Source organism: Rana temporaria, chromosome 11 (genome assembly GCF_905171775.1).
Source record: "Rana temporaria chromosome 11, aRanTem1.1, whole genome shotgun sequence".
In the NCBI taxonomy this organism is placed as follows: Eukaryota; Metazoa; Chordata; class Amphibia; order Anura; family Ranidae; genus Rana; species Rana temporaria.
The window spans coordinates 26,734,486-26,747,573 of NC_053499.1; the positions used below are offsets into that span (position 1 = coordinate 26,734,486).

At 40.8% G+C, this 13,088-nt stretch overlaps 1 protein-coding gene across 11 annotated transcripts in view; it reads right to left on the bottom strand.

Annotated features, from left to right (window-relative positions):
• Positions 1 to 584: 584 nt before the first annotated feature.
• The window catches only part of CELF1 (CUGBP Elav-like family member 1), a 51,934-nt gene continuing 39,430 nt past the window's right edge, over positions 585 to 13,088 (bottom strand). For 10 of the 11 annotated variants that reach the window (XM_040328260.1, XM_040328261.1, XM_040328253.1 and 7 more), the window contains 4 exons: positions 12,295 to 12,477; positions 10,261 to 10,404; positions 8,719 to 8,885; positions 585 to 3,471 (listed from right to left, as the gene is read on the bottom strand). In XM_040328260.1, the coding sequence (XP_040184194.1) occupies positions 8,758 to 8,885; positions 10,261 to 10,404; positions 12,295 to 12,477 (455 nt within the window). In that variant the 3' untranslated portion in view covers positions 585 to 3,471; positions 8,719 to 8,757. The remainder of the gene's footprint in view (positions 3,472 to 8,718; positions 8,886 to 10,260; positions 10,405 to 12,294; positions 12,478 to 13,088) is intronic. The other variant, XM_040328254.1, reaches the window with a different exon arrangement.

Consider the following 13,088-nt stretch of genomic DNA (forward strand, 5'->3'; position numbering starts at 1 on the left):
GCAGTCGGAAACCAGCTATAAAGCCGCAAGGCTTCACTTCCCGCTTCCATTACTTGCTATGCCGGAGCCTGTACCTGAAGCCGATGGAAGAATCGGTTCGGGTTAGGATCCAGCAAGTCAGCAGCTACAGTATTTGTTGCTGACTTAATTTTTTTGGAGGAAGCCTAGAGTTTCTATTTAATCCCCCTAAACAAGCACTAGAGTTTCGCTAGTAGAGGAAGGGAAGGCGGGGGTAGCCACCAAAAGGGCCAGTCTTCACAGGCTTTGGGCTTGTGTCAACGCTATCAGTTTAGGAGGCTTTGGAGATCATTCAGAATGGACAGGTGCAGCTGACCTGCAGTTGTAGACCCGTCCTGCATATGGCTTGCTTCAAGGGGGACTTGAATGCTTTGAAACTTTTATAGGGGTGCAAAACCCACCTAAAGAAACCAAACGTCTGCCCACAGAGACCCAAATGAAATTGTAAAAGCTGGCCAGAGGTTGGCTTTAACAGTAAACAGGGTGGACGTTTTTTTATTGCCTCATGAATATCGGGTTGCTTGGGGGTTTTATCGTCATGTTGTGAAATAAAACGGACCACACTGTCTTCTCAAACAGTTTAATAGCAAACAAACAAAGGAAGGTACCACACTTTTTGTATACAAAATGACTTCTAGTCAGAACTGTGTATGTTGGTGTAATGTTTGTGCACAATTAAAACATCAGTAAATATCGGGAGAAAGGGGAGGGGGGTTGAAATTAAATTTTACAAAGGGTTAATTCATTTAACACAGACACACTGGTTTCAAACTTAAACAGAAATTCATTTTAATCCACAAACTCAGCGATCAGCTATGCAGTAGTGGTTACCTTTTTTTTTTAAATCTTCTTAAACCATTAAAGAAAATTCATATTTTCTACATTTTACAACACAATTTCACACAGAAACAAAAAACAAAAAAAATAACTAAATTTTTGCTTTGCAAATCAGAAAAAAAACAAAACTTAATTCAAGACAATTAAGAAAAGCATCTGTGAGGAAGGGATAGTGGAGATTTCATGAGTCCTGTTACGGCAGCACAGAAGGACATCTTGGTCATATAGTGGCAACATTTTTTTTTTTCGACTTCACATTGTGAAATAAATCACTTTACATCGTTTTCTAGTAGAAAAAAGGCAAAAAACTGTACAAAATCCTAGTGTTAACTACAATCAGTTTGTACCAATAAAAAAGCCCACAGGTTTGTCTCCAAAAGATTTTTTTTTCTTTTTTTTTTGCAACTTTATATAGAATTATTCACAAAAAGCAGGCAGATATTATTAGGAAGGCAGAGGTAACATTATGACAATGCATAAAATCACCACAGAACTTTGTTGTTTTTAAAAGTAGTCAGAAGAAAGCCTTTTTTTTTTTGGCATTTATTTCGATCCAGAGATTATACTTCTCAGGTGTTTTGATTCTGTAGTAAGCACTTCACCAATGAGACAGGTTGTGAGGAAGAGAAGGAGTTATGACCTTCTGTGTCGGCTTATGCATTGTGAGCAGCCCTGCGCAGAGTTGTGTGTTAGACTGGACTGGTGCCAATTCCTGCCTCATAGAATAAAAGTAAAGTAAACAAGAGCGCTTGAATCGAAGCTCAAGGGCACAAAACCAAAATTGGGTTATACCCTGTGGACATAGAAGCACCAAAGGGATTCTGGTTTACCAAAGCACTGCTCCTCGTGAGATGGGACTACTATATTAGTTTCCCAGAATGCTTCGAGGATAGTGACAACACCTGACTCAGGACTGTAGCAGAAAATGGAGTGGCCATTGGAAACGCACATGAATACATTTATAAAGTGTCTGAAAGTGATGTGAGGTTTCAACACCCGAGTTCCCAGCTCTGCCCACCCCCAACATTTGTCTTTTAGCCTCCAGAGAGAGAATATTCCACATGCTGAGGCAGCAAAATAAAATTGTGTTGTGGGAACTCGAATGGGGTTACCTCACCTTAAACACAAGAAGCCAGTGGGGTGGGTTCTGCCCACTCAAAACCAAAATGGTGGTTTTGTATGGACCGACTCTTAATACCAGTGTGGATTAAGCAGCTCACTTTACAACAGAGGTTATTTTTTTTTTATATCCCCTTTAATTTTCTTTAGAGGATGGTGGACTACGTATGAAAAATGAAGCACTGAATTAGTTGTCGCCCATAGCCAATAAGATTCTTCCTGCTGTAGGCAACAGACTATTTCTCTTCCACTTTTTGCACACAAGACCTTTAGTCAGCCCTCACTAAATATACAACAGCCTGTAAGTCAAGCTCTTCTAAGGTAACCATCGTACTGGGACTTTTGGTAGACCTCTGAAGGTCACCAGTTAATCATTATGGTGCCAACCAAAACATGCTGTGCTGTTATACAGCACAGCTACCCTGCATGTCGGGGCAGGAATCTCCAGTGCGGCCTGAACACACAAGCCCAGATAACTTATAACTGCACATCTAGTCAACACACACACACAAAAATTAATTAAAAAGGACAACGCTAAACAGTTTTGTTTAAAATGATGTTTACAGCCCCGCTTTGTACTTTTTAACCTCTAAAACGCAAAATCTATTGGCTCAGTAACTGTCCCTAAGAGGGTCATACTGCATGTATTAAACTGAGCGTTGATAAGTAACAGAAATGTACAGGACAAGGCAAAGTAGTTTTTTTTGGCACAGTTTAAAGAGAAAACAAAAGCGGTCACATTTTGCTATATAGAGTAAGTAGAGCATCCCCAAAAGGGGGGAAAAAATTAGTAGGCAGATAGAAGCACAAGTTCTGGTATGCTTGCAGGTGCTGTGAAGGGGGCACATAATACAAAGTTACCACACTCCATAGCTAAAAAAAAAAAAAAAGCTTGTTTGTATCTGTAAACAGCAAAATGTGACTCTTTTGGAGAGATTCCAATTAGGTACAAGGTTTGGTTAAAAAATAAAATAACACAAAGAAGCCCCCTAAGCTCAAGTAGAGAGGACATACAGATTGAATTTTGGTTGGTACAAACAAACAAAAAAAATAAAAGACGAATATTAAACAGTGTGCCAGTTAGGCCTGCTCAAAAGATTATTAGGTACAAAGTATCATCCCAAAATTAAGTGGTTATTTTATGAATTTCTAGAAAAATAGATTTATATATATTTTTTTTTTTAATAATCAAATGCGAGATTTTGTTTTTTGTTTTTTTTTTAAATATTGTGTCCCTCTTCGCAGTCTTTGAAGCAAAGCCAATTTGGCAACACGCAAGAAAAAACATACAAAGAGAAGAAAAAAAAAAACACAACAACAACATGGTAAAATATACACATTAGCATAAAAAAAAAAAAAAAAAAAGGGTCAACACAAGTTCAGAGGTGAGAGTTCAAGCATCAAAGAAGCTGAAGAAACAAGGATTTGGACGATGTACTTGAACGCCACACCGACATGCTTTAGAGGCACAATGATGGACAAATGGCAGGAAGGGATCTAGAAAACAAAAACAAACCAGAGAAACAGGGAGAAGCACTGAGTTACACAACGCAATACATCAAATCACAGAGAAAAAAACAAACAAACAAAAAAAAAAAAAAGACACAGCTAGACACAATGGCCTAGCTCAATACAGACATGCAGAGACACCGAGGACCAAGGTTACTAGCATGGTGGATCTCGGCATCTCGAAGGGAAACAACATGATGTGACACGCATGTACACATGACTGTGATAGGATTTGGGAGGGACACAACACCCAACAGACATAAATTAGAGACTAGAATCACCATGCAAAAGGGATCCCAACAGAAAAAAAGTTAGCCCAGCAACCCACATGGACACAAAACGGGACAGGAGCGGCGGTGTGAAGACCGACAAAAACCCAAACCACTCCATGTAAACACTGGGGTTTTTTTTTTTTTTATGATTACATTTACTAGCACCTCCGAAACAATGGTGACATCTAGGCTCTATGAATGGCACAAACAGTTTCTGAACGCTAACTGAGATGACTTTAAAAATTGTAACCCCATTTTATAGAACACCTCTTTGCAGGAAGTCCCACAAAGTTCATCATTGACGAAGTCAAGGACAAAAATTCCCGATTTCAGAGTATTTGCTAATGTATAGCAAAAAGCAAATGTTATGTTGCAACTTCTGAAAACGGTCAGATATTGTTTTGTTTCTTCAGCTGCAGGTTTCTTTTGCTTCCAATCAAGCCATTTCTGGGAAAAGGTGCAGGATATTCCCCCAACAAGCATTACCGGGGCACAAAAAAGACAGAATTGTGCTTTTCCTTACCAGTTTATGATTGGCTGACTGGAGAAAAGGCTACAGATGAGTGGTAACTAGAGCACTCAATCACACATACAGTGGGCAAAGGCTCTTTAGTGGACGCTTGGCAGGCAATAGACTGCACTCTTCAAAAGACAACTTACCAGAAAGCAAGAGAAATTGACATATGCCTTAAAAGACAATTTGACTCTGCTCTTCAGACTTCTTCTACATAACAGGTTTCCATTATTAAGCTAGCTTTCCACATTCAAGCTTACCATTGACTGGAGCGAAAAATAAATAGTAAAAAACCTACTAATCCTCTTAAGTTAACAAGTGTCACTAGTTTGTTGCAAGAACATCGAAAACCTATTTTCATTCTAGTAACTTCATAGGTTTAAGGGAACTCCAATTCTTCCAGTGACCTTAGGGACTTCAATGCCAATGGAGTCAGTACTGCAAATGAGACGTTGCTATACTACACTGTTCTTGGTTCTAGCAAATGGATAAAGTTGGTGAAAACCAGTGCCAATTTTAAAAACTGACAACACTTACTGAAAAACTCCATACTACCCTACTTTGTTCTTTATATTCTACCTCTAGAATTCATTGTTGTGGCTAAAAATTACAGCCATTTTCCAACATTGCTAAGACAATTAAAAGGACACCTAGACATCAAGCTAAAGGAATGTAAACATTGAGTAAACCACCCAGAAACTTTAATGTGACTGCTTACAATGACTGGGTCACCAACACATGGATGACATTCAGCTATAAGGGTTAAAAACTGCCAGATCTGCCCGTCTTAAAATATCTACACATCAGCGCAATTAAATTGGCACACAACCAAAATAACTATTTCTGTTAAATACCTCAAAGCAGCACATATGTAAAACACTACTGTAAAACATGGGAATTTATAGGTAAACATTTAGCCTCATTCAGACGGGCGCTTACAGCCGGTGAATAAGCACCTAGTTTATGTGGCTTCAGATGCCCATTCAGGTCTATTGGGACGCATCTGACAGACATGCAGTTGCAGGTGAAGGGCCCCAAATGCAGACAGTCTGCTGTGTGTGTGCACAGCCCACTGCATCCCCATAGACATCAATGGGCTGCCTGCACACCTGGTGGCTAAAGCCGCATAAACAAGACATTCATTCGCAGGCTATAGGTGTCAGCACCTATTTGAATGAGTCCTTGCCAACGCAGAACATGCTGCATATATCATTAAAGTGGATGTGCCACTAAAAAAATATATTAAAAGCCAGCAGCTACAAATACTGCAGCTGCTGACTTTTAATATTAGGACACTTACCTGTCCTGGAGTCCAGCGGCGTCCGCAGCAGATGACGAGCGATCGCTCGTCACCCTGCTGCTCCCCCCTCCATCCACGGTGAGGGAACCAGGAAGTGAAGCGCTGCGGCTTCACTGCCCGGTTCCCTACGGCGCATGCGCGAGTCGCGCTGCGCCCGCCGATTGGCTCCCGCTGTGTGCTGGGAGCCGAGTGTTCCCAGCATACAACGGGGGACGGACGGGATGCCAGGAAAAAACCTGTCTTTTGCCCGTGTCGTGTGGCCGGAAGTGGGTGCAAATACCTGTCTGTAGACAGGTATCTGCACCCCCCTCCCCCCTTAAAGGTGTCAAATGTGACACCGGAGGGTGCCGATCAGTGCGACTTCACTTTAGGGTGGAGATCCGCTTTAACTACATCACAGAGGATAAAATGCCTTTTCAAATTGAAATGCTTAATTGAACTATGAGCAGATCTTCCACAAAGAACATAGGCATGCTTACTTTTGAAAACTGGCAATAAAAACTTTTCTGTCCTTCTGATTAGGGTTGGAAACAGGAATCCAAACACCACCAGCAGTGCTGATTAAAGGAGGTGATGCCACAGCCATCAGAAGGACCAGTCAAGCACTGTGCTACGGTGTGAACGGGCCCTTACAGTACAGAGCGCAATAATGGTTCTGCCTGTTTCACATCTATGTAACAAGGAATCCATTCATGCCTCAGATACAGGGCGTGTCATTAGTACACACTGAACTGGACTCCCAAGCAAGGGAAAGACGTGGACCCCATTACGGTACCCACCACTCAATGTAACCCTTAAATAAATAAAAATCTGTTATATAGGCAGAAGTTCTGAAAAAACAGAGTTCTAAATAGCCTGCAGGCAAATTTTAAGCTGTGAAGAATTTCAATACTGACAAATCAGGAGGAGACCTCTTTTCACATTTAAAACCCAGACTCTTCTGCTGGGCAGGATATTTTTTGTCCATCCCCATACACTGTAAGATGCCTTATAAACATGATGCAGAGTTACTTTGTATAAAACATAAAATAAAATCACCGTCTTTCCAAATTCTACAAAATCTCTTCCCAGTGAAATAATTTAGGCAATAAATATTGCTCACTCATCCGAGCTGTATAAAACCTCTATAAAAATATAGAAATGTCATTCTAACAGGCTTGTTTTCCTTCAATCATCTTTTTTTTTTTTTTCAGTTTGATTATTTTTTTTATACATTTGTATAAAAGATCATATCAGGAGCCTGGAAGCCTCAATACGTTTCACATTATACCAAATCAAAAACTTTGAAAACACCTTTTTTCTCTGAGTATACAATATTCAAGTTTTAGCAGTTCTTCATCACGTATGTCACGATACATGTATGTAGGTATGCACAAAGAGTACATACACACACAGGCACATGAAATACTCTATTCTACATGCAACACCAGACACCAGTCCGTGAACTCTTGAGAGAATCCTTTTTATATGTCAATGCCATGCCCACTTGCCATGAAGAGTGGTAAAATTACCAGTAAACATTTTTAAGTCTGGTGAAAAACCAGATTGATTGTTCTAGAAGGTTTTAAAAAAAGTACACATATTGTGCTTATGGTTGCCAGAAATGCTATTTAAAAATTGAGCATGTACAGAAAACAGATATGATTAAGTGTACTTTGACAATATAAAGTGCCAATAGGTATACATCATGAATGTATCACTTTTCTCTGCCTATCCCAGCTCTATGGATTCTTGACCCACTGCCATATGGCCACTTTTCATACCAAATCCGATGGGATTTGTAGCGAAAGGCTAACTGCGATCCATCATGTAGTTCCGTTAATTAAAAAACACTGCTGGTGGAAGGTGGCAAACACTTCAAAACTTACAAATACAATATTGCTATTTCTATTTATTGTGCAGCTAAGTGCTGGGCTAAGGCTAGGGCAAATAAGAATTTAAAAGACATGCAAGACATGAAAAATCCAAGCTCCTTTATCAATTCATTAATAGAATCTCAACCTATTTTTTTTTTCTGAAAATGACCCATAGCTCTTTTAACCAAACACATGGGTTTGGTGAGCGTTTAACCATCTTAAGGGCCGGTGTTGTCTGGCTTTGGGATTGCGCTGATGGTATATTTGAACCACACTCAGAATTTATTGAAAGGTACACTTGACCTGCAATTTTGCATTCCAATAAATGTGTTTGGGAATACAAGACTCAAAAACTGATGTAACAAATACCAATCAACACAAGTTCTAAGTCTTAATCAGGTTCCTATTCAAAGGAATGAAGGTAAGTTGGATCAATCCATAAGGGGCAGATTACAGAGATTTTGTGAGGTCTTAAATTCCCATGTGGATAAGCCAAGGACAGAAAAGAATGTGGTTTTGTAGGAGTTTATAGTTACCGACCTCTTTTCAGTGGTGAGACTAAAATCCTGAAAGCCAAAATCTGATTCAGTCACCAAAGGCTACTGATCATTGCTCTTCAATAAAAATACCTGTCTGAATGTCTATTTTAAGCAGCTAAAGGGCAACCTTAGTTGTGCTTTACGTACATTTTTTTATGAACAGCCAGCAGCTAAAACAAAAAAATTAATAAATTAAGCAGGATAATACAGAAAAACTCCAGCAAAAGGAGCCATTGTTGTACCACAAGACAGACCTGGGAAGGGGAGAGGTACATAAGTGAGTGACCCTTAGGGTCAGAATGTGCATGCAGTTGAAATGCAGCAGAATGGCAAGTGGAGCATTGAGCAGACAGGCTATATTAATGCCAGAAAAAGCAGGAGCTCTTCTCTCCTTTTTCAAGGCTTCTGGTGCTGGTACTTGTCATACATCTGTACAAACACGGCAAAAGTCCAAACATTATTATATATATAAAAAAAAAAAAAATTAATCACTGATATGGCACCTAAACTCCAAAACAAAACACTTGAAACAAGTAGTACGAGCCATTCTTCCATATGAAGCAAAAAAATAAAAATAAAAAATAAATCACAACAAAACGTTGTACCCAGAGTCTTTTAGGAGGGAAAGAGGCTTCTGGCTTTTAGTACATGGAGATGCTTCGGGGCTGCTGACAGACAGCAGAGTCTGTAGGTTCTCACTAAGTGCTCTCCTCCAGCCATAAATCCTGGTTTGGCCTTTCCATCCCACACTTACCAGAACATCCTTCTCGCTCACTTCCCAGGGCAGTACAGTTCAGTATGGTTTGCTGTCATTCTTGGAGCGTTTTAGCTGGACCTTCAGACGTTTCATTCCGATCTGAAAGCCATTCATTGACTGGATAGCAGCCTGAGCGGAAACTGGATTGTCATAACTCACGAAACCTGCCACACACAAGCATGATGGTTATTCGAAAAGGCAAATACACCTAAATGGCCACTTTTAGGCATAATTATTAAGACCGTGCACAGACAAAATATGTGTAAAGCACAGTAGCACATAACTGAAAGGTTCAATCTAGACATTCAGATCAAAAACATTTATTTCTAATAAACCAAAAAAAAAAGTTGCTTAGATCAGTCACATATAAATATCCTGTGTATTGCTGTAGATTACATTGTTGTGTCCAATTAACAGGTATACACAGCTTATGTACTATATAAAAAAAAAAAAAAAACGACTAGGATATTCAGCTACAGCCAGCAAAAATCCTAATTTCCCTTAAAAGATGGAAGCCTGATTGGTTGCCATTGTCAAAAGCTTCACTTGTGGTCCCGTATTTGTGTGTGTTCTCATAAATGAGCACAAGTGTATGTATAGCGAATAGAGTAAATACGTATAATTTAAAAATACACTGAATACTTAAAGAGTTTGTAAATTGGCTTCTGTCTAAATTGTACCTAGTATATGAATCCGAGTTAGGTACCTTACATTGTAAGCTCCTTGAGGGTAGGGACTGATGTGAATGTACAACGTGTATGTAAAGCGCTGTGTAAATTAACGGCGCTATGCAAGTACCTGAAAGCGGTAGTAAACCCGCTGCATATTTTTTCTTTTACACCTGTAAGGGAAAAGGCATAATGAGCTATACTAGCTCATTGTGAAATACGTGCCTTGGAACGAGGCGCCAGAGTCCCTCCCGGTCCACGCCGAGGCAGCTGACATTTCACCTAGGCGTGTCTTCCGGGTATCGCGGCTCCAGCACTGAGTGGCTGGAGCCGCAATGTCGTCACTCCCACACATGCGCGTGGGAGACTTTTTCCGGGCAAGGTCCGGTGGCTCCCGGGCCTTAAGCCCAGAATCCCCTGTGCGCATGCACTGCTGCATTCAGCGGCTCATTGCGAGGGGAAGATCTTCTAAACCGTAAAAGTTTAGGAGATATTTTTTTTACCTACAGGTAAGCCTTATTATATGTAAAAGTAAAATAAATAACTTTACTACCGCTTTAAATAATAATAATAATAAATCCAATATTAACTTTCCTGATATGTGCCTGCTGTACCATGTTCTTGTATGAAAAAGTATCCAGTTATCCGTGTATTGCTTCCTTTGAATTCCGCCTCACCCCCCCCCCCCCCCATAATCCCCCCCCACTCCCTAGTGGGGATAGCAGCATGAAAAACCTGACAGAGGTTCTAATCCTTCCCCAAAAATGTTGCCTATAGATGCAGGACAAGGTTGCAGAGCTTTAACCTGAAAAAGGGTCACAATAAATGGTGACTGGCTCGATTACTCACTTTATGATAGCTGAAAACTTACCAAAACATTTGCTGAGGTTCGTTTGTTTATCAATGAAAACTTTGGCGGACACAACATTTCCAAATGGCATAAACATCTGCAGGATGTCTTGGTCACCAAACTCTTGGGGCAGGTGGTATATGAAGAGGTTTGCACCCTCTGGACCTAAGTGAAGAGTAAAAAAAAAAAACACAGAATATGTTTATTAAAAACCCCAAATGCGCTTATTCTTCTTCACCAATCACTGATGTGTAAGTAAGATACGTGCATATTGGGCATCCGTGCCATTGATATATACAAACTTGTTTCACTAGAGAAAAGAATGACAATGGAGCTTGGGCAAACAAAAGGTTGCATAAAAGGATAAGTTCACCTTTAAGAACATGTTACACATTTCATCCATTTGAGGGTGGAACATGCAACATGTTCTCAGTGCTGCCGCCGCTGCCCACCCTCCATGTGGCAGCAGTACAGGGAGAAGTTCCTCGTACTGGATGTCACTGAAAACAGTGGGCACCATTCAGAAAACACTTTGCATTTTTCTCAATGAAGTGTTTTCCGATTGGACGAGGTGGAAAGGCAAGGCAGTGACGACATGATCTCCACTTTGTTCAGAGAACACCTTGCATTTATTGAGCAAATGAAAAATGTACTCCGAATTGCACCCATGCTGAACTAGTGACTTCATGTCATCCCTAAGCAACAAGGCAGCCACTTGGCACAGGACTTGCAAGCTTTACCTACCCACAGTGATTTCCAGCTACCACGGAGATAGGCCAGGTATGGAATTCAGTTTGAACCTAGGTTGACACTGTAGCAAAGCAGGAACCAGCGCAATTACAGCTCTGGTTCCCACATTGCATCTTTCCTGCAGGCAGTTCACACTGCCCTCTGAACTGCTGTGGGTGTCATTACAATGTTAATGACACCCCCAGATCAGATCACAATGCGAGCTGTGAACTCGCACAGTAAATTAGATCGCATGGGTGAGAACGCCCATGCGATCCGATTCCAGTGCTGGGGGAAGGCCCCTACACCATTTTACTGCAAATCCAATGAAAGTTCAGCCACACAGCTGACTGGCTGAACTCACATTGCACAAACATTACATGCGATTGGCACCGCAGTGCGGGTGCCAATCACATTCGATGTCTGTGTTTGCACGAGTGTCAACCCAGGCTTAACAAATAAGTTAAAGGAGTTATAATTAAAGCCCAATTAAAGTTTTCGAAATTAATTCCAGGTTATAAAACGAAAAGGTGTTTGTTAGTTTTTTCCAAAAGCAACCACAGCCTGAGTAGAACGTTGCAGAGTGCTGTTCTCTGCCAGCAACTGCAGATAGAGACATTTGCTTTCAAGTATAGAAGAATTGGTCTCTGCAGCTGGGGGCTGACCTGTAAGCTCTGCAATCAGCAAAGCACATGCTCACCCATCTAATGCAGTGCTCTGGTTCTGAATTAGCAGGGGGCATGTTTGATTTCTGCAAAGAGATAACTGCTACCCCACAGAAAACAAGGGCCCCAGCAGGCTGGCAGGAGATGGGCCTTTCTATTTCACGTGTGGCTCATTTTGTTAGAAAGCAAACAGACTTTGGATGCTTTTTCTTCTGTTGCCTTCCCAGCTTTCCATTTCCCCAATATTTCAAATCAATCTGGTAATCTATATCCATTTTCTTCCTGTCCATGCACCTGGAATGTACTCAACTAGATTTCAATTGGGTTTTAATGGCCAGTTGATATTTTTGATGGTACTGTAAATTATATATCTGGCTTTGATACAAATATTTTGGGCCTGTTTAACATGTCAAGCCTCTCGGTACCTTGCCAAAATATTGCTGCCAAAAGCACCGTCTGGAAAATACTTTCACCAAAATATATCCAGCAGTTTCTCATTTTTGAATAGCTAATTTTGCGTAGGAAAACATTAAACAATGCATTCTGAAGTTGAAGAGGTTGTGCAACTCTCCAAATTGCTACGTCTGACATACCACTTCTCACTAGAAGACCATATCAGACTGTCCAAAAATACCAAGAAGAGCACCGCTATAAGACGCACCTTCTTTCTGACTTCCTGCAGCACTAATACCTTGCTGTGACAAAAGGCTCTGATTGTAGAGCGAGGGCAGTGCCGCTGCAGCATATTGCTGGATTCCAGAGTAAGCTTGACTTAGAGCTTCCATAGTGCTACCAGTGCCATTGGAGAGACCACCGCCCAGTCCACCATTTAATGCTGCCATTCCTAAAGGAGAAAAATGTACATATGTTATCAAATAATAGTTACAATTTAAAATCAAGTAATTTCCATGTACTCCTGATGGAAGTGTGGTGTTCTAAAGCCGAACTTCAGGCAAATGACAATTATTCAAATTAATGTAGCTCTCAATTCAATAAAACATAATTAACGCTCGCTATAGATGGTGCAATTTTCTTGACTAGAGTCTCCCATCAACACAGTCAGTGTTCATGGGGAAATCCCTCCCGCAGAGCTATTGTGCTTTCCCGTATGGGAATGTGCAGGGAGGAAGCCGTCCCTGTTGGGAAGACACAATGATTATTCCTAGCGGCTATAGCCATTGGCAATAAATCGCATGCTAAAAATATGACATGCTAGTTGTACCCAAATTGATCGATGGATTGACTTTGGCACAATCAGCACTACTTTACAATCATCTCAGTAAGGCCCCTTGCATACTGCCTTTCCAAACAGGTCCGCCTGTCAGTCTCTGTCGGACCCGATCGGACACTCCATTAACTTATATGGAGCGGTAGATGTCATTGGTGACATGTCCGCTGACATCCGCCACTATCCGATGTGCCAAATCCAGACAGATGGTGACCCTATTTTCCCAT